This window comes from Ruditapes philippinarum, unplaced genomic scaffold (assembly GCF_026571515.1).
Source record: "Ruditapes philippinarum isolate M1 unplaced genomic scaffold, ASM2657151v2 ctg1771_1_1_1_1, whole genome shotgun sequence".
Lineage (NCBI taxonomy): Eukaryota > Metazoa > Mollusca > Bivalvia > Venerida > Veneridae > Ruditapes > Ruditapes philippinarum.
In genome coordinates this window covers 1-20,169 of record NW_026859770.1, presented here as the reverse complement: position 1 = coordinate 20,169, position 20,169 = coordinate 1, and the positions used below count along the sequence as shown (strand labels likewise).

At 34.2% G+C, this 20,169-nt stretch overlaps 1 protein-coding gene across 1 annotated transcript in view; it reads left to right on the top strand.

The window, feature by feature from the left end:
• The window catches only part of LOC132757880 (cubilin-like), a 32,501-nt gene extending 12,638 nt beyond the window's left edge, over positions 1-19,863 (top strand). The window contains exons 6-19 of the mRNA XM_060749373.1: positions 892-930; positions 1,418-1,519; positions 2,512-2,615; positions 4,500-4,629; positions 5,268-5,436; positions 6,331-6,462; positions 11,506-11,601; positions 12,051-12,184; positions 12,664-12,853; positions 14,026-14,141; positions 16,370-16,613; positions 18,068-18,252; positions 18,920-19,085; positions 19,667-19,863. Of these exons, the coding sequence (XP_060605356.1) occupies positions 892-930; positions 1,418-1,519; positions 2,512-2,615; positions 4,500-4,629; positions 5,268-5,436; positions 6,331-6,462; positions 11,506-11,601; positions 12,051-12,184; positions 12,664-12,853; positions 14,026-14,141; positions 16,370-16,613; positions 18,068-18,252; positions 18,920-19,085; positions 19,667-19,863 (2,004 nt within the window). The remainder of the gene's footprint in view (positions 1-891; positions 931-1,417; positions 1,520-2,511; positions 2,616-4,499; positions 4,630-5,267; positions 5,437-6,330; positions 6,463-11,505; positions 11,602-12,050; positions 12,185-12,663; positions 12,854-14,025; positions 14,142-16,369; positions 16,614-18,067; positions 18,253-18,919; positions 19,086-19,666) is intronic.
• Positions 19,864-20,169: the final 306 nt, after the last annotated feature.

Below are 20,169 nucleotides of genomic sequence, written 5' to 3'. Positions count from 1 at the left end.
TCTTTAAGTAAATATCTACAAAGTTTGTTCAAATAAAAGCCCGGGGGTCAAAACTGGCCCTGCCCCAGGGTTGTCATTGTTTTTAACTATATGTGTATAGTAAAAACTTTAAAAATCTTCTTTTAAAAAACCCAATGAGCTAGAACTTAGATGTTTAGCATGAAACATTTTCTTATGGGTGTCTACCAAGTCTGTTCAAATAAACAAATAAAAGCCCTTGGGTAAAAATTGGCCTGGGGTGGGGGGGCTATATACAGGTGAGCGACCTCAGGGCCATCATGGCCCTCTTGTTTTAATTTGTATACAGGCATGTTTTTGAAAATGTAGTTCATAAATGTAATTATCTTAAATGCATGCTTCTGATTGCTTCTCTGAAAAATTAACCAATGGCTGAAAGGATTATTCATTATAACAGTTTCAAAATCAGTATGTCATTGGAAAGCACACTAATTAAGGAAACAGAATTTATAAACATGTAGGTCTATTTCATATAGATTATATGCTAAAATGGATTTGCATGCAGCTGACAAGAACATTAAATTTTTCTGATTATTTGTTATATGCTTGATGTTGGAATGCATGAAAAGATAATAATTATCAAACAATAAGATGCATTAAACTTTTGATGGCATTTGCATGACTTTAAGAAATTTCCGTAAATTTGATAAGATGATTACATAAAGAAAATCTTATCTTAAAAATAAAAAGAAAAATATTTGATTCTGATATAATTATACAATAGACTTTAAAACCATTTTTTGTAGAAAAATAGCTTATGTAAACATTTTGCTTACATTTTGCTTATATATTTTTTTAAGTTCAATATCTAAAGGATGTGATTAGATAGTTCTAAAAGAATGAATTAACTCTGGAAATTTTTCTTATTTTTAGGTCAGCCAATTGGAAACCACTGTTGAAAATCTGCAAACGGTAAGTTAATATGTCTTAATTTTTAAATAAACATGTATATATTAATACTGGTAACTTGCTCAGGAACCAGAATTGATAAGCCTTTGCCAACAGTATAGAGCCAGGCCTGAACCTGCATGTCCACACAGACTTACGAGGCTTTATACTATTGGCTGACATACTTTATATTTTCATCTTAATATACCCTAAATTGATAATGGACTGTTCCAAAAATGGAAGCTGGCCAAGTCCATTTAAGAAATTCAGCAGGTGCAAAGGCTTAGAACCTTTAAGAACAACACTTACATTCTAATGACAACCCATTTAAAAAAGAACCCACACAACTGCTGCAAATGAAAGCCAAAATTTGTATATTTTTGGCAAAGATGTATGGATATGTCGTAAAACTTTCCAATTACTTCAGCAATTATGTTATATATTAGTGTGTTTATATAGTATCTTTTCAGAACATTAATTATTATATTTTTTTATAATTATTTGTTTCTAGTTACTGACCACCAATGAATGTAGCAGCAATCCATGTAGAAATGGAGGAACATGTGTGGATACTTACAATGGCTTCTTCTGTAGATGTCCAGACTCTTTCCAGGTATTTATATCACCTATTATACATGTGTTTTATTTGCATGTTTTACTAGGTAAGGAGGTGGGAAAGGTGGTGGAGGATCATCATCATTACTAAGGTTTAATGCAATCATGATCAAAATCTGGCATTGAAATGAGTTTAAATTTCATTGTTATATTGGGCATTTTCTTGGTAAGAATTTGGCCCATTGGCAAGTGTACGGGGCATTTTTTTTATAGGATTGGCCCATGGACAGATGTATGGAGCACTTTCTTTTTAGGATTAGCCCATGGACAGGTGTATAGGGCACTTTCTTTGTAGGATTGTCCAATGGACAGGTGTATGGGGCACTTTCTTTGTAGGATTGGCCCATGGACAGGTGTATGGGGCACTTTCTTTGGAGGATTGGCTCGTGGGCAGGTATATGGGGCTCTTTCTTTGTAGGATTGGCCCATGGGCAAGTATGTGGGGCACTTTCTTCGTAGGATTGGCCCATGGGCAGGTATGTGGGGCATTTTTTTTTGTAGGATTGGCCCATGGACAGATGTATGGAGCACTTTCATTTTAGGATTAGCCCATGGGCAGTGTATGGGGCACTTTCTCTGTAAGATTGGTCCATGGCAGGTATATGGGGCACTTTCTTTTTAGGATAAATCCATTATCAGATATATGAATATTATTTATTTGGTTGTTTCCTCATCTCAGCCCATGTTGACTAAGTTATATTTTTACTGCTGTGGGTTCAAATTCAGCAAGGAATTTATATGTTTAAGATATCCTGCTAAGTTATGGAATGTCATTACCATTTATGAATGCTGGTTTGTGACTGAAATATTGCACAAAGAGATACCTAAGGTCTTTAGCAGCCAAAAGCCATACAAGACATTTTCAGCTTTAATGCATTTTTAGACCCAATTAAAAACTAAATCCATCTTTATGAACAGATTAATTAATTATTCAGTTTTTGAAATAATTGAATGCAGTATGTATATTTTACAAAATTGTTTTATTTACAGGGTCCAAACTGTGATGATGATGTTAATGAATGTTCAATCTATGCTGGTACTGATCTTGGGTGTCAGAATGGAGCAACTTGTGTTAATACCATTGGAAGCTTTACGTAAGTAGATTGTTAGTCTATACAGCAGTGATATTGTCTTCTATTGTTACAATTAGCTGAGTTGTTTCATATTGGATCATACATATTTATCCTTGTCCCATGTGTATGGTCAAATGTTAGTCAAAGTGTGTGGTCAAATTTTAATAAAAGTCCAAATGTGTGGCAAAACACTTTTTAAAGTCTCAATGTGTGGCAAAGTGTTAATAACTGTCTCATTGTGTAGAAAATTGCTTATTATATATAAACTCAATCTGTGGCAAAATGCTTATTTAAGTCTTAATGTGTTGCAAATAATAATAAAAGTTTTAATTAAAAGTTAAAATGGTGGGCAGACTGCTAATTAAAGTCAAAGTGTGGAAAATGCTTACTAAAGTTTCATTGTGTTGCCAAATTCTTATAAAAGTCTCATCTTTTGAGGCAAATTGCTATTAAAAATCTCAATGTGTGGCAAAATGCTTATAAAAGTCACATTTTGTGGCAAAATGCTATTTAAAGTCTCAGTGTGTGGCATAATGCTTATAAGAGTCACATTTTGTGGCAAAATGCTAATTAAATGCTCAATGTGTGCCAAATGTGTTTGTAATGTCTCAGTATATGGCACAAGGAGAATAAAAGTCTCAATGTGTGGCAAATGTTTGTTAAGTCTCAGAGTGTGGCACAAGGAGTATAAAATGTCTCAATTTGTGACAAAATGCTAATAAAAGTCCCAATGTGTGGCATAATGTTTATAAATGTCTCATTTTGTGGCAAAATGCTAATAAAAGTCTCAATGTGTGACAAAATGCTAATAAAAGTCTCATTTTGTGGCAAAAATGCTAATAAAAGTCCCAATGTGTGTCATAATGCTTATAAAAGTCACATTTTGTGGCAAAATGCTATTAAAAGTCTCAGTGTGTGGCATTATGCTTACAAAAGTCACATTTTGTGGCAAAATGCTAATTCAAGTCTAAATGTATGGCAAATGTGTTTGTAAAGTCTCAGTATGTGGCACAATGAATATAAAAGTCTCAATGAGTGGCAAATGTTTGTTAAGTCTCAGTGTGTGGCACAAGGAGTATAAAAGTCACATTTTGTGGCAAAATGCTATTAAAAGTCTCAATGTGTGGCATAATGCTTATAAAAGTCACATTTTGTGGCAAAATGCTATTAAAAGTCTCATTTTTTGGCATTATGCTTATAAAAGTCACATTTTGTGGCAAAATGCTTATTCAAGTCTAAATGTATGGCAAATGTGTTTGTAAAGTCTCAGTATGTGGCACAATGAATATAAAAGTCTCAATGAGTGGCAAATGTTTGTTAAGTCTCAGAGTGTGGCACAAGGAGTATAAAATGTCTCATTTTGTGGCAAAATGCTAAAAAAGTCCCAATGTGTGGCATAATGCTTATAAAAGTTTCATTGTCTTGCCAAATGCTTATAAAAGTCTCATTTTTTGGCATTATATGCTTTTAAAAGTCTCAGTGTATGGCATAATATTATAAAAGTCACATTTTGTGGCAAAATGCTATTAAAAGTCTCAATGTGTGTCATAATGCTTATAAGAGTCAAATTTTGTGGCAAAATGCTAAAAAAGTCCCAATGTGTGGCATAATGCTTATAAAAGTTTCATTGTCTTGCCAAATGCTTATAAAAGTCTCATTTTTTGGCAGTATATGCTTTTAAAAGTCTCAGTGTATGGGATAATGCTTATAAAAGTCCCAGTGTGTGGCAAGATGCTAATTAAAGTCTCAATGTGTGGCAAATGTTTGTTTAAGTATCGTTGTGTGGCACAATGCATATAAAAGTTTCAATTTTGTGACAAAATGCTGATAAAAGTCCCAAAGTGTGGCATAGTGTTTATAAAAGTCTTAAATGCATTATAACCAAATATATTCTGACATTTACAGATGTCAATGTACAACCAATTGGCATGGTGTAAGATGTACAGAGAATCATGATGATTGTACAGGGGCGTCATCTGCGGAACTCTGTGGTCACGGAACTTGTGTCAACACACCAAGAGTTCAACCAGGACAGGTGATATTTATTCTTTAAAAAAATATTTCTCTTCAAATGGGGTTTTCATAAGGAAGGCATAGTCATTTATACTCTTTTTTTGATGATTTTTAAGTTCCATACCATGTAAAGTGTGATAGGTCAGTGAAACAGTATGAAAACAATAATTCTTTGAGATACCTATACATATGTTTATTTTATAATACTGCGTGTTAATTTTGTAACGTTGCTTGCCATTGGATGATCATGACTTTATTTAGTTTAATATACATGGCTGCTGTCAATTTATGAAGAAATTTCTTTTTTTTCTCTTAAAAAGGGAAGTTTGCTGTATTATAACCCTAGCTTAGCAGTCTTGGTTATATTTCCAAACAACCTTTATATAGGGCCATATAACCTATCAAAGATCTTTATAACTAATAATATACAACTAATTACCTTTCTCTTTAACTAAATAATTATTTGAGGGAGATGTTCAGACCAAAAAATGACTATGATCTGTTAAACTAAATTGCCAAATACTTTCAGCATTTTTTTGTTAAAACAGTATGATACTCTCTAAGTATTTAAAATTTTGTGTCACATGTTTGATTACAGATGGTTATTAAATTGGTGCTAAATGGGTATAGATCTGTAAACTATATTTGTTGTCCTTGTAGCCAAAATATACATGTATATGTGACGATGGCTGGACAAACTCGGGCTCGGACCCAGCTTGCGTGATGGACGTTAATGAATGCACATCAAACAGACCACCTTGCTCAGTGAACCCACCAGTGCCTTGTATTAACCTTCCAGGATCATTCACATGTGGATCGTGTCCTGCGGGTTAGTAAACATTTAATACTAATCATTTATTTGGAAGTATCTTTGAAGCTTTTTCATTCTTATACATTTTTTTTCTAGGAGATATCATTTACAAAAAAAAATCTTGTTTTCCTATGCACTGTCTTACAGTAGAATTTTTTAAAGTGATAAATAATTATTGTACATGTAAATTAGACATTCACAGCATTATTTTCCCCACACGGACAAATAACTAAGGTGTTAACCAATGACTTACAAGTAATTTAACATAGTTAACACATTTACCATTATCTAATTACTTTTTCAGCATGCTGTTTTGTTTTCAAAATAGCAATGTATGTATAGTCTAAGTGATTGTAATCTAGAAGCTTGTTTTAAACTTTCTGTTAGCCTTTTATCATTCGCAAAATGGAAAGAATTTTTCATAGTTTTACACAACTTAATCAGCATTTTCATTTTTCACTGCATCAATTCTGCTTTTAACATGATCTTTTAATTCCATGCAAATTAAAGGAGCATGCTTCCAGATTCAAGTTTATTTTAATGAAAACTTTGTAAATGATTTTAAGAAGATAAATATTCTGAAGTAAACAAAGAAAGGAATTTACACATTGCAAATGGCACTTACAGTCCATTTAATAATCTAAAAAAAGGTCAAAACATGCAAAAAATAACCCTGTGTAAGTCACATAGTACAAATATGGTGATAAATACTGCATACCATTTAAGCTATTACATACATGTATCTTGAATCCTTTCTTTTCTTAAAATCTTAGTACATTTTTCTCAAGCTTGATTTTCTTGAAATATTTTGACACTTCTGGAGGAGTGCAGCTTTAAAATATATCATTACTCATAAAGGTTACGTACCTGTACAGTGAAAATTATGTTTAAAGGGGATAAAATCTCTTTCAGGTTACAGTGGTAATGGGTTTGTCTGTACAGACATAAATGAATGTGCCGTAAACAATGGAGGATGTTCCATGGCTCCTATGGTTCAGTGTACAAACACACCCGGGTCTCGAACCTGTGGACCCTGTCCTGCAGGTATGACTTTGTCATTGACAAATTTTCATGTATATATATGTTGGTCTATTTGATTTAATATTAAGATGTTATTTTTGTCAGGAATGCGGACGTCATGCAGCTAGCAGTATAGAGTCGGGGTTGACTGCATGGATATAAAGATTGACCTGGCTTTACATCATTCATGTTATATCCCAAATTTTGACCCTGATCTCGATTCACGATATACGAGATTGAATTTCGGATATTCGTCTCTAAGTGAATATAAAATATCAACATTAAGAAATTCAAACACAGTACTTGTTTATAAAATTTAAACAATTCCTCCAAGCATTGATTGTTATCTGTGGGAAACGGACAAAAGCCCTCCCGGACAAAAGACCTCCCGTCAAAAAAAGTACAAGGCGGACAAAAGCCCTCCCTTGAAAATAACAGGGCGGACAAAAGCCCTCCCATGAAAATGACTGGGCGGAAAAAAAAGTCCTCCTGTGAAATTAACAAGGCGGACAAAACCCTCCTGTAACAAAAATAAATATGTATGTTTAATACCTGAGTGTTTCTAGCTTACGGAACGTCGGTGGTTCTAATCAGGTGCCCGTTTGTGCCTGAAAGAATGCACGGAAGGGCACCTGAGGTCTGCCTCCACCAGTAAAGCTGGAACGTCGCGATATGACCTATACTGTGTCGATGTGACGTAAAACCCAAAACAAACAAAAAAAAACCTGAGTGTTTATCAATGCACTAAACATATTAAAATTGTTACTTATATTTCTTGTTGTTTTCAATTGGCCTAAGTTTGTGTATGAGCTAGAACCACCTTTTATTCTGAATATACCTTCCTTCAGAAAAGTTTAACGAGGAAACTTTTTACACTAATGTCGTTAAAAACAAAGTCACTTTTAAAAGAAATTGATGCCTGTCAGGAATGTGCTCAAGCTCGTATAAACATGCTTATACCAATGGAAAACAAAAATATTCATGATAACAATTTTGATATGTTGAGTGCATTGAAAAGATAATATAAACTTTTCAACGTACATATATGTATTTGCTGCGGGAGGGCTTTTGTCCGACCTATTATTTTTGTGGGAGGGCTTTTGTCCGCCAAGTCATTTTAACGGGAGGGCTTTTGTCCGCCCTGTCATTTTCACAGGAGGGCTTTTGTCCGCCTTGTCATTTCACGGGAGGGCTTTTGTTCGCCTTGTCACTTTTTGATTGGAGACTTTTGTCCGGGAGGGCTTTTGTCCTACACTCGTAATCAGTCCATGTTCTGGAGGATAATTATGTGTTGCTGATTGACAGGAAGGTGACATAATAAAGAGTTCCATGGAACTTGCGCCCCTTGTTGTTCACCAAAGTTATTTAGCTTAACATGTGTCATCTGTCACTTTTTAAAATGTTCACACTTTTTCTCACTTTACTCACCCATTGATTTTACAACCCTAGAAAGCTTGCTTAAACCAAAACTATAGATTTTGCCACCATCATGAAGGCAGACTAGCCTGCACATCTATGTAGTCTGACCAGACTCTATACTGTTGGTATTTTAAATACCCTAGATTTATAATGGACTGTACCAAATTCAAAGCAGGACAGGTTTATTTCACAAATTCAGGAGGTTTGGGGTTAAGTTTTACCTTCTCTGTATGTGTATTATTTACCTAACTATGATAATACAAATGCACAAATATTCATTATCAATCAGGAATAACAAAAGAAGACATGAGCATTTTCTCTATTATTAGCTCACCAGAGCCGAAGGCTCAGCGTGAGCTATTAGTATCAAAGGGGGATGCTCCGGCGTCCATCGTCCGTCGTCTGTCGTCATGCGTCAACAATGGTCTTCTTCTCTGAAACTACAGGACAGATTTACTTCAAATTTGGTCTGTAGCATCCTTGTGACAGTCACACTTGAATTTGCTCATGTCATTCCAATTGGCCCCTTGAAGGGGCCAGCAGAGCTAAAAATAGAAAAACCTTTAAACATCTTCTTCTACAGAACTAATGATTGGACGATCACCAAACTTTGTCGGTAGTCTTTTATCAAGTTTGCTCATATTAATTTGATTGGCCCCTTTTGGGGGTCTCTAGGGCTAAAAATAGAAAAACCTTTAAACATCTTCTTCTACAGAACTAATGGATGGATGATCACCAAACTTTGTCTGTAGCATTCTTGGGTAGTCTTTTATCAAGTTTGCTCATATAAATTTGATTGGCCCCTTTTAGGGGCGGCAGAAGCTAAAAATAGAAAAAACCTTTAAACGTCTATTTCTACAGAACTAATTGATGGATGATCACCAAACTTTGTCTGTAGCATTCTTAGGTAGTCTTTTATCAAATTTGTAAATATATTTTGATTGGCCCCTTTTAGGGGCCGCTAAAGCTAAAAATAGAAAAACCTTTAAACATCTTCTTCTACAGAACTAATTGATGGATGATTACCAAACTTTGTCTGTAGCATTCTTGGGTAGTGTTTTATCAAATTTGCTCATATTAATTTGATTGGCCCCTTTTAGGGGCCGCTAAAGCTTAAACTAGAAAAACTGTTAAATGTCTATTTCTAGAGAACTAATGGATGGATGATCACCAAACTTTGTCTGTAGCATTCTTAGGTAGTCTTTTATCAAGTTTGTTAATATTATTACTGGCCCCTTTTAGGGGTCTCTAGGGCTAAAAATAGAAAACCTTTAAACATGTTCTCCTACAGAACTAATTGATGGATGATCACCAAACTTTGTCTGTAGCATTCTTGGGTAGTGTTTTATCAAGTTTGCTCATATTAATTTGATTGGCCCCTTTTAGGGGCCGCTAAAGCTAAAAATAGAAAAACTGTTAAACGTCTATTTCTAGAGAACTAATTGATGGATGGTCACTAAACTTTGTCTGTAGCTTTCTTGGGTAGTCTTTTATCAAGTTTGCTCATAATAATTTGATTGGCCCCTTTTAGGGGCCGCTAAAGCTAAAAATAGAAATACTGTTAAATGTCTATTTCTAGAGAACTAATGGATGGATGATCACCAAACTTTGTCTGTAGCACTCTTGGGTAGTCTTTTATCAAGTTTGCTAATATTATTTTTGATTGGCCCCTTTTAGGGGTCTCTAGGGCTAAAAATAGAAAAACCTTTAAACATGTTTCTCCTACAGAACTAATGATAGATGATCTCCAAACTTTGTCAGTAGCATTCTCGGGTAGTGTTTATCAAGTTTGCTCATATTAATTTGATTGGCCCCTTTTAGGGGCCGCAAAAGCTAAAAATAGAAATACCTTTAAATGTCTATTTCTACAGAACTAATTGATGGATGATCACCAAACTTTGTCTGTAGCATTCTTACGTAGTCTTTTATCAAGTTTATTTATTTTATTTTGATTGGTCCCTTTTAGGGGCCGCAAATCTAAAAATAGAAATACCTTTAACTGTCTATTTCTACAGAACTAATTGATGGAAGATCACCAAACTTTGTCTGTAGCATTCTTGCATAGTCTTTTATCAAGTTTGCTCATATTCATATGATTAGCCCCTTTTAGGGGCCGGTAAAGCTAAAAATAGAAATACAGTTGACTCTCAATAAGTCAAAATCGCTTTACTCAAAATTCCGCCTTAGTCGAAAAATTTCTAAAGTCCCGTCAAATTTCCTTCTTTATCTTTGTATTTTAACTCCGCTTAGGTCAAATTTTGACTTACCGAGACTCCTGTTTAGTCGAAAAGAAAATTTGGTCCCGTCAGTTAAAGTACAACATATTTTCATCTCAATTAGTCGAAGTGTGAAAACAGCCGACTGATCAAAGGACGGCGACATCAAGGTGAGATGTTGTCACTCGTGATTTACACGTTTCATAGTAATTTTTAATTGCCGGTCATCATGTATTATTAACACGTCGTAAAAGTGGCTTTAATCCGTTTCAGGACTTAATTGGTTTTAACAGTTAGATAACTAAATTAAAATGTAATTACATTGCTTTAAGAAAGTTGACTCGTGCCAGTCTGACGGGTGGTAGTCAAATAACATCCTAGGTATTGATGTGTGTTATCAACGTAAATAACATTTGTATAATTAATGTCCCGTCATATTGCATACATTAATTTGTACTTCCGGTTCATGATAGTTGCTAATTTCATTTTCGTCCGATAATCAATTAAATCAAATATAATTGTGAGTTTATGTTTCACTGTTAATACACATGTATTAAATTTTGAATGATATATTTTTGTTCGTCTATAATTTGTAGTTGTAAGTTATTTACCGTCATTTCAATGGTCAAATATTGCAGCATTGCCGCTAACAACAATAACAACCTACTTCTTTACACATTCAATCAGGCACATGTATATACATGTACGAATGTCAACGTAATGGCGGTAGTTCCACATTATTCGAATTCCGTTTCTCTCGAAGTAAAATGCCCAGTCCCTTGGATTTCGAGTTACCGAGAGTCAACTGTACCTTTAAATGTCTATTTCTACAGAACTAATGGATGGATGATCACCAAGCTTTGTCTGAAGCATTCTTGGGTAGTCTTTTATCAAGTTTGCTCAAATTAATTTGATTGGCCCCTTTTAGGGGCCGCTAAAATTAAAAATTGATATTCATTTAAATGCTATAGCTACAGAACTAATTGATGGATGATCACCAAACTTTGTCTGTAGCATTCTTGGGTAGTCTTTTATCAAGTTTGCTCATATTAATTTGATTAGCCCCTTTTAGGGGCCACTAAAGCTAAAAATAGAAAAATAGAAAAAACCTTTGAACATCATTTCCTACTGAAATAATTGATAGATGATCACCAAACTTTGTAGCATTCTTAAGTAGTCTTTTATCAAGTTTGCTCATATTAATTTGATTAGCCCCGTTTAAGCTAAAGCTTAAATACCCCAGGTCATGGCATTTCTTCAAATTATTGTTTAAACATGCATTCTATGCTCAAATTTAATATTAGAATATATTGACATTCCAACACTGGAAAGCAGTTGTTTCTGGTGAGCGACCGCCATCATGGCCCTCTTGTCTTATTGTTTTCATCTTCTTATGATATGTATGTTTTGAATTTTGTATTTTTGTAACAAGGTTATCAAGGAAATGGTGTGTCTTGTAACTGGGTCGGAGTATGTCAAAACAACAATGGTGGATGTCACCCACAGGCAGCCTGTACAGAGAGCCCAGGTAAACTGAACAAAAACAGATATTAAAGTGACCATCTATAATAATACAGTAAAACCTGTGTTAAAGACCAACTCTGAATAAAGACCACCCTATAAATAAACACCACTTTTTGACAATTGTCATTGATGACAAATAAAACAAAGTAAACTCCAAATAAAGACCACCTGCTATGAAGGCCATGTATGGTCTCTTTTTTGGGTGGCCTGTATGCACAGGTTTGACTGTAATATGAGTTTTAAACATTTATTCATTATTTCTTCTTGGAAGTTTGTAAATAACTTGTATTTATAGTTTTATGATATTTTCCTGATAACTATATATACTTTTTACCACTTTCCTATCAATTTTATGAAATATTTTTTTTGTTTATGGAAGGAAAAGAGTCAACTTATTGAATAAAATGGTTATAATTTTGTATTGTTTCTGAAAAATTGGCATTATTATTTAAGGTTTTGAAGGTAGAACATGCACATGTGCCCCAGGTTATGTTGGTAATGGTATTGGGTCATCAGGTTGTGTGGCACAGGGGCCTGTTACTGGACCATGTGGTAGCACCCCTTGTATGAATGGAGCAGCGTGTCAGGTATGCAGATTTTATCATGGAGTTCAAATGATGATAGCCATGGTGCCAGAATTTTTTTAAACCCTTACTGCACTAAATATATTAAACGGACTTGACCATCTTTTCAAATTTGACATAACCATTTATAATTATTAAGGGACATTTCAAAAAATGTACTGACAGAATAGCAAACAGTACAAATTGTGATCAGAAGGTGGTGATGTGGGGGCTGATCTTATCCAGTTTTTCCAGTAGGCTAAAGGTTAAAAGATGCCATCACATGGTCATGAAAAGAAAGTGGATTTTTACAGGGGATCTTTTAGGTTTGTTGACATAATCAAAAAGTCATTGAAAGATAGTTTTGTGCTGGCATTTTTGCAAAGATAGGTTACATATGATGTGTAAAGCTTATAAAATCTGACAAACTAAATGTATCAAGAAAATTTGCCTTAGAAATGAGGTTGCTCTATGTGCTTTCAAGTTTTTACTTTTATACACAGAATGTCAATGATAATAGCTATAGATGTGTGTGTCAACCAGGGTATACTGATCAAAATTGCCAGACAGATTTTAATGAATGTGCGTCAAATCCTTGTCAGAACGGAGGCTCCTGTACTGACCGAGTGAATGGCTATGTTTGTCAGTGTACTGATTCTTACACAGGCAGCAACTGTGAGATTGAACAGCAAAGTAAGTAGTTGTCAACATGGGCAAAATATATTTTCTTCTGTCTCTATTAAAAGAATGACAAAAATATTGGTACTCGTACAAAAAAGACCTCATGTATTTCTCTTTTCATTATTTCAACCTCAGGTGCTCCACCATTATTAATCCTTATGTGCTCTTCCTTTCATAATTTCACCCTCGGGTGCTCCTCCATTATTTCATCCTCATGTGCTCTTCCTTTCATTATGGTAACCAAGGTGCTGCTTCATTATTATTTTAGCCTCAGGTGCTCCTCCATTATTTCACAGTCAGATGCTCCTCTATTGTGTCAACCTCAGGTGCTCCTCCATTATTTCATCCTCATGTGCTCTCCCTTTCATTATAATGTCAACCTAAGGACCTGCTCCTGCATTATTTCCTCATGTGCTCTTCCTTTCATAATTTCACCCTCAGGTGCTCTTTCATTATATCATCCTCATGTGCTCTTCCGTTCATTATGGCAACCTAGTTGCTGCTTCATTATTTCAGCTTCAGGTGCTCCTCCATTATTTCATCCTCATGTGTTCTTCCTTTTATTATCGCAACCTAAGTGCTTCTTCATAATTTCAGCCTCAGGTGCTCTTTGTTTTGTTATTTCAACCTCAGTCCAAGATTGAAATAATCAATAGAAGGGCACCTGAGGTTGAATTGCTGGTTTGTTTATCTAGCCTTTTTAAAGCCCATTTTAACACATTTTTGGTTTCATGAAAGTGACTGACTACACTTTAGGTTAGTAGTCAGTCACTTGCAGAAAAATTGGTATTTACAAGATAGTCGAGGAGAGGTGGTTTATACTTGTCACTTTTAGTTACAGCATTTTAATGGTTAATATGGTGGTACAGATTTATACTTTGTTTCCCAGCATTGTAAGAATTAAAAAAGAAGTTCAGCTGAGGTCTAAAAGCCTAAAAAATGAAATTTTGAAATTCTGACGTAGATCAACTGGAGTCACTTAAAACAAAAAATATAAAAAAAGATAATGAAGAAATACATTTTGTATATTCAGAAATAAAATAAAAATGGATTTTTACTACAGTTTTCAGTCTGATTTGAGATAAATATGTTGAAAATTAATGCTTTTCATTTTTTGCTCATTTTGCATTATAATAAATGAAGTGGAGTCCCTTTAATAAAGTGTTTGTGTGTAATATTTACAGCATGTGGAGGCACGTTGAATGGTGAATCTGGGTCATTCCGGTACCCAATGGTTTCTGGTACCCAATATCCACATGATGTCAGTTGTGCATGGAGAATTACAACAACCTATGGAAAGGTAAGATTATTGTGAATGATTACATGTAGATCCTCAATTTTAAGTCTTACCATGCCTATTATTTTAAATAGACTTGTTCATCTTTTAATCTGGACAATATCAGTTTTTGGACTTTTTCATTTTTCAATCTAGACAAAACCAGTTTTTTGGACTAGATCATCTATCAATGTGGACAAAACCAGTTTTTGGTCTTGTCCATCTTTCAATCTGGACAACACCAGTTTTTGGACTTGTTCATCTTTTAATCTGGAAAATATCAGTTTTTGGACTTGTTGATCTTTCAATCTGGAAAATATCAGTTTTTGGACTTGTTCATCTTTCAATCTGGACAATATCAGTTTTTGGACTTGTTCATCTTTAAATCTGGATAAAACCAGTTTTATGACTTGTTCATCTTTCAATCTGGACAAAACCAGTTTTGGACTTGTTCACCTTTAAATCTGGATAAAACCAGTTTTATGACTTGTTCAACTTTCTATCTGGACAAAACCAGTTTTGGACTTGTTCACCTTAAAATCTGGATAAAACCAGTTTTTACAGAAAATTTCAAAGTAAGGACTGACAAAATAGCTAACATCAGATTGCATGTAAATGTCAACATACATTGCAGGACATATCTTTGTTTGCTCATGTGGCATGAATAGAATACAGACTAAAGGTCAAAATGTTTGAAAATCGTGAAAACACTTGCATAAAGGAACTCCACTGAGGTCCAAAGCTTGAAACATAGATCTTTTCTGATTTTTCATATAGATAAGCTTCAGCACTTAAAATAGAAAGATATGCAAAGGATAATTGAGTGAAACACTTTAAAGTACATTAAAAATCGTATTTTATTCTATTCTCATCCCGCTTTGAGTGCAAGGCATTGCAACGCTTTTTAATTTTTGGTGATTTTGAACAAAAAGAATTATAACAATAGTTATTCTTGAAAAAATGAGTAAGCCAGTGACGTGGAATTTTGTACACAAGTTCTAAGTCTAGACCTTTATCAGATGGAACTTTAATCTCGAGAAAATATTTCTAGTCCTGTCATGTCAAAAAAAACTCAGTGGAGTTCCTTTAAGTTAAGTACACATACATATGAGAAATGAAAAATGAAAAAAAGAAAAATGTTTTTCTGTTATTTTCTGTAATTTAATCTAATGAAAAATGATCTTTAATAGTTTTTGTCAGGCGATAGAAAAACATTGTTTCATAGCTGGAGGTAGTTATGTTATTTGCCCAACTATTGTCAGGAGAAAGAAAACAACGTTTCAAAGCTGGAGGTAGTTATGTTATTTTCCTCAGCATGAGGCAGTTGCATTAACACCTATGTACAAAACTGTAGAAATAGTCTAGCTCCTATGGAGTCAATGGCTTGCAAGGCAATGGCTTGCAAGGAAAGCCATCCCTATAATTACTCATAAATATGAACTTTATGCTAAAAATACTGCAATTAATACATACTGGTATGTAGTATGTCAACAGACTTATAAAACAATGTCTTAAAAGGAAAAAAATCACTTTAAGGCCCATTTTGCCCTAGAAATGTTTTTATTTTATTTCTCAAAACTTTTTAATTTTGTGTCCTGTTATAGTTTCCAGAAAGTTACTAAGTAGCTGTTAACCTGAACCATCTTATGCTTCTGGAGCCTTTTGGCAATTAGTACAATTATAGTGATTTAGTATTTTGTATTGAAGTCAAAAATGCTACTTTGTTTACATTTTGCTACTTTTATTACAAATAATTTCACATATTGCCCAATTTTCTTGACTTGATAAACAACTAACATGCTTAAAATAATTCATTGAAAGTAATACAACTCATATTTGCCCTTTTTGCATGGTATTCAATCTCTATCACTTTATTTTGTCTAGCACTATATTACAGGCTTTAAGATCAATTTACCATTTTGACACCTAGATATTTGTACCAATCAACTACTATATTTATTTGTACATGTACATGTATTAATTTTTAATTGTTTTCATTGACAAGTTATAAATTATAAAGCACAACCATGACAAGTGGTTAATGGTCAAACTAGTTAACTAAAGACCGCAAACTGTGTGGGTTCGAACCCCCTTGGCACTATTTTATGAGCAAGAAAATTTACACTGACATTACTCAGTACTGCTTGGTTTCAGGAATCGATTTCGAGAATGTGTCTATAAAATTATAGCTTCCAAAACAATCAAACTAAAATAAATTCTGCATAAACTAAGTATGATATATTTCTCTCCAGATTATAAGGGTTACTTTCCCACAATTCAACATTGAACCACATCCAAACTGTGACTATGATTTCCTTCAAATGAACGATGGACCGACTGCAGCCTCGTATGCTATCGGGAGATATTGTGGTAGCAACCCCCCTAACAACGGTCAGCCAATCAACAGTACACATCATCAGTTGTATTTCTGGTTCAAGTCGGACGTATCTGTAGCAAGTGACGGTTTCACGGTTCAATGGACATCTGCTTTGCCAGGTATAGTATGGGAAAACATAAATTTACATTATAACCTCTGCAGAGAAGTCAACAAATGTTTCGTTTTTTTGAAAAATTGAAGTTTTATAAAATACAAAAAATTAAGGCAGATTTCTGATAACTTACAAAAATCTGACAGGTTTACTCAGGCATAGCATTATTATAAATCTTTTATACAGATTTATTTAAATTTTGCTGCAAAATGCAAAATTTTGACATAATTGACTTGCTTGAAATCTTAAAATGTCATTATTTTTTTTCTGAACTTTTGTATGTTTCTCAAACCATTTTTCATTCATTATTACTAAACAGAATCAATGTTGCTTTATCTGTAAGATTCTGTTTTAATCTTTAAATTATGTTGGAAATAATTTATGCCCATGCATTTATCAGTTAGTAGAGAAATTGACTTTGTCTTGTAAGTCTGTAAATGGTCTTTATACCCTCGCACAACGAAGTTGTAAGGGGGGTATACTGGAATCAGCTTGTCCATCCAAACGTCCGGCTGTCCAGACGTCTGGCTGTCCGTCGGTTTTTCCTTGTCCGCCCAATAACTTAAAATTCCTTTTACCCACAGTCTTCATACTTGGCATGGAGGTTAGTCATGAGTAGTAGAAGACCCCTCTTGATTTTGAGGTCACTTGATCAAAGGTCAAGGTCACAAGGGCTAGACTATAAAAAGCTTGTCCGCCCAATATCTTAAGATTCCTTTGACCCACAGTCTTCATATTTGGCATGGAGGTTAGTCATGACAATTAGAAGACCCCTATTGATTTTGAGGTCACTGGGTCAAAGGTCAAGGTCACAGGGACTTTGACTTCAAAAAGTTTGTCAACCCTATAACTTAAGAAACCTTTGACTCACAGTCTTCATAATTGGCATGGAGTTTAGTTATGATTAGTAGATGACCCTTATTGATTTTGAAGACACTGGGTCAAAGGTCAAGGTCACAGGGGCTTTGAGTAAAAAAAGCTTGTCCGCTCAATAATTTAGGATTCCTTTTACCCACAGTCTTCATATTTGGTTTGGAGGTTGGTCATGATAAGTAGGTGACCCCTATTGATTTAAAGGTCACTGGGTCAAAGGTCAAGGTCACATGGACTTTGACTTCAGGCTAGAGTCATTATACTTGCACTTGAATAAAACATACCTCTTGAGACAAGATAAATTTTTACTCTCACCAATTTGACCTTTATCCCTAATGTCATGTTGAATATCAAGGTCAAAGTTTTAAAGTTCAGGACATTTCAGCATATTTCTGTTAATGAACAGATGTATTGCATTTTATTATTACATATTGAATGAAGAGCGTAATTTGAGAGTTAACTGCAATATGGTTGTAAGTTCTTCTTAATTTTATATAAGTTACTGCAGTTTTGCAGTCAACCCTCTAATTAAATTGTATTTTTTCTCTCCTATTAAGGGTTATTTATACATTTTTAATTGTTTTTCAGTATGTGGAGGTAACCTTGAAGGGACAGATCATGGTGAATTTTCCAGTCCTGGTTACCCTGGCAACTACCCACATGACCGTGACTGTGTTTGGACAATAAGTGTGTCGCCAGGCAACAACATTATGTTTACATTTGCTACATTAGATCTTGAGGTTCATCCTGACTGCAACTATGACTATCTTGAGGTGATTATTTTTACCTCAACTATTCCAGAAAAGTTGAAAAGTGTCTTACTTACCCAGGGATGGGTATCTGTGTTTGCATAGCACTTTGGTTAAATTTAAACTTTGGTTAAGGAGGTCACTATTCAAGGCGAAAAAATTCTATCATTGGTTTTGACAGAATTATTACCCTTTGTAAACTTGAAAAAAAAATTGTTAAAGTTTTGCATGCAAGATCAATCTTAAAAACTACTTAAGATATTCACTTGAATCTTAAGACATGTAATTGGCGGTCACTATCAAAGGCCTTTTATCTCTTGGCATAAATTTTTACTAAATCATGACCTGCATAATTGGAGGTCGCTATTAAAGGCCCATAATGCTTCAATTTTGGGTCATTTTTCACAAAAATGAGGTTCATTTATTCTGTGACAATAAACCTTGGGCTTCGAGTCTTATGGGCATTTGTCTCTACTGATTATGAAATCATGTTAGATTAGTAGATGGTCACTTGTGTAGAAATAGGTAATTACTGGTTAGCTATCCAGGAAATACAGGTAGGTTGATGGACTGCCTAAAGATGACCAAAAAAGTGTTAAAATTTGCAATTTTTTATCTTGAAAAACATACAAAACTGACAAAAAAAATACATACGCATGTATCTAATATTGAGAAATTATTGAATTTGCAGATTCGTGATGGTGGACTTGATACAAGTCCGGTTTTGAAGAAATACTGTAACACAACTTCACCAGCCCCTCTGTCCACCACAGGTCCTACTGCCTGGGTTAAATTCCACTCAGATTCCAGTGTCAACACAGGAAGTGGATTTCATATCACATATGCTGCTATTTCAGGTATTTTAAATCCTCCATTACATGTGTACTGGTTGAAATAAGAATTTTTTTTTTTAACTTGCTCAAAGAATTTTTCAATGGTGTGTTTTATTGGATTAACATATATATTTACATATAGCGGGTTTATGCCATTTTATAGGTGTTTTGGGATGGGGGTCACCAGTTTGATCAATGCCCAAAGTGTCTGTGATTTTACTCAGAATTGAAGATCTGTAAATCTGAATTGTAAAGGTCCTGGGTTCGAGTCAGACTTTTAAGTAAAATGTCCACCAGTATAAGTTATATCTTAATTTCTGTAACAAACAAATGCTTAACCTACATATGATTCTAAGACTGATATTTTTATTGTTAATGAATTTTTAGGTATTTTGATGGAAATATTACCGAAATTGACAAATGATGGTTCCAGAATGACTTTGAAAAATTCCCCAATTGCAAAGGAAAAATATCATGAATGAATTTTGACTTTTTCTCATGCTTTGTCTTAATAGACTGTTTTATTAAGTGGCCATTTTTAGTGTTTCCATTGCAGGGTCACTCAATACAAGTTTCACTGTATTTATTTTTTTGTTAATTTTTAGCCGACTCTGGTTGTGGAGGTACATTTACCGCTGAGTCAGGCATTTTAATCTCACCAAACTATCCTAATGCTTACAATCACGATGCTCAGTGTGTGTGGATTGTTCGTGTCAGTGACCGTGACAGGATCTCTCTTACCTTCACGAATATGGACCTAGAGGGACACGTGGATTGTCAATATGATTATATTGAGGTATGAGTTCGGTCATAGGTATCAGTTTAAACCCAAACACATCCATGCTATATCTGTTGATAGCTCAATTATTGTTGTATTTTATTTGGTATTGAAGTCCCTTCAACCTGGACTGGACTGTCCCAGATTCAAAGCAGGGCAAATCCATTAAAAAAATTTTTTGAATGAAGTGTTGTACTCTATAGCTCTTGCCCCGTCTCACACTTTTACAAGTAACAACATTGATTCAGATAAAAAAAGTCTTTAATTTAGTTAATGTATTGTTATTTTATGTTATAAACCTGTGAAAAAATTCAGTTTTATTTATGAAAT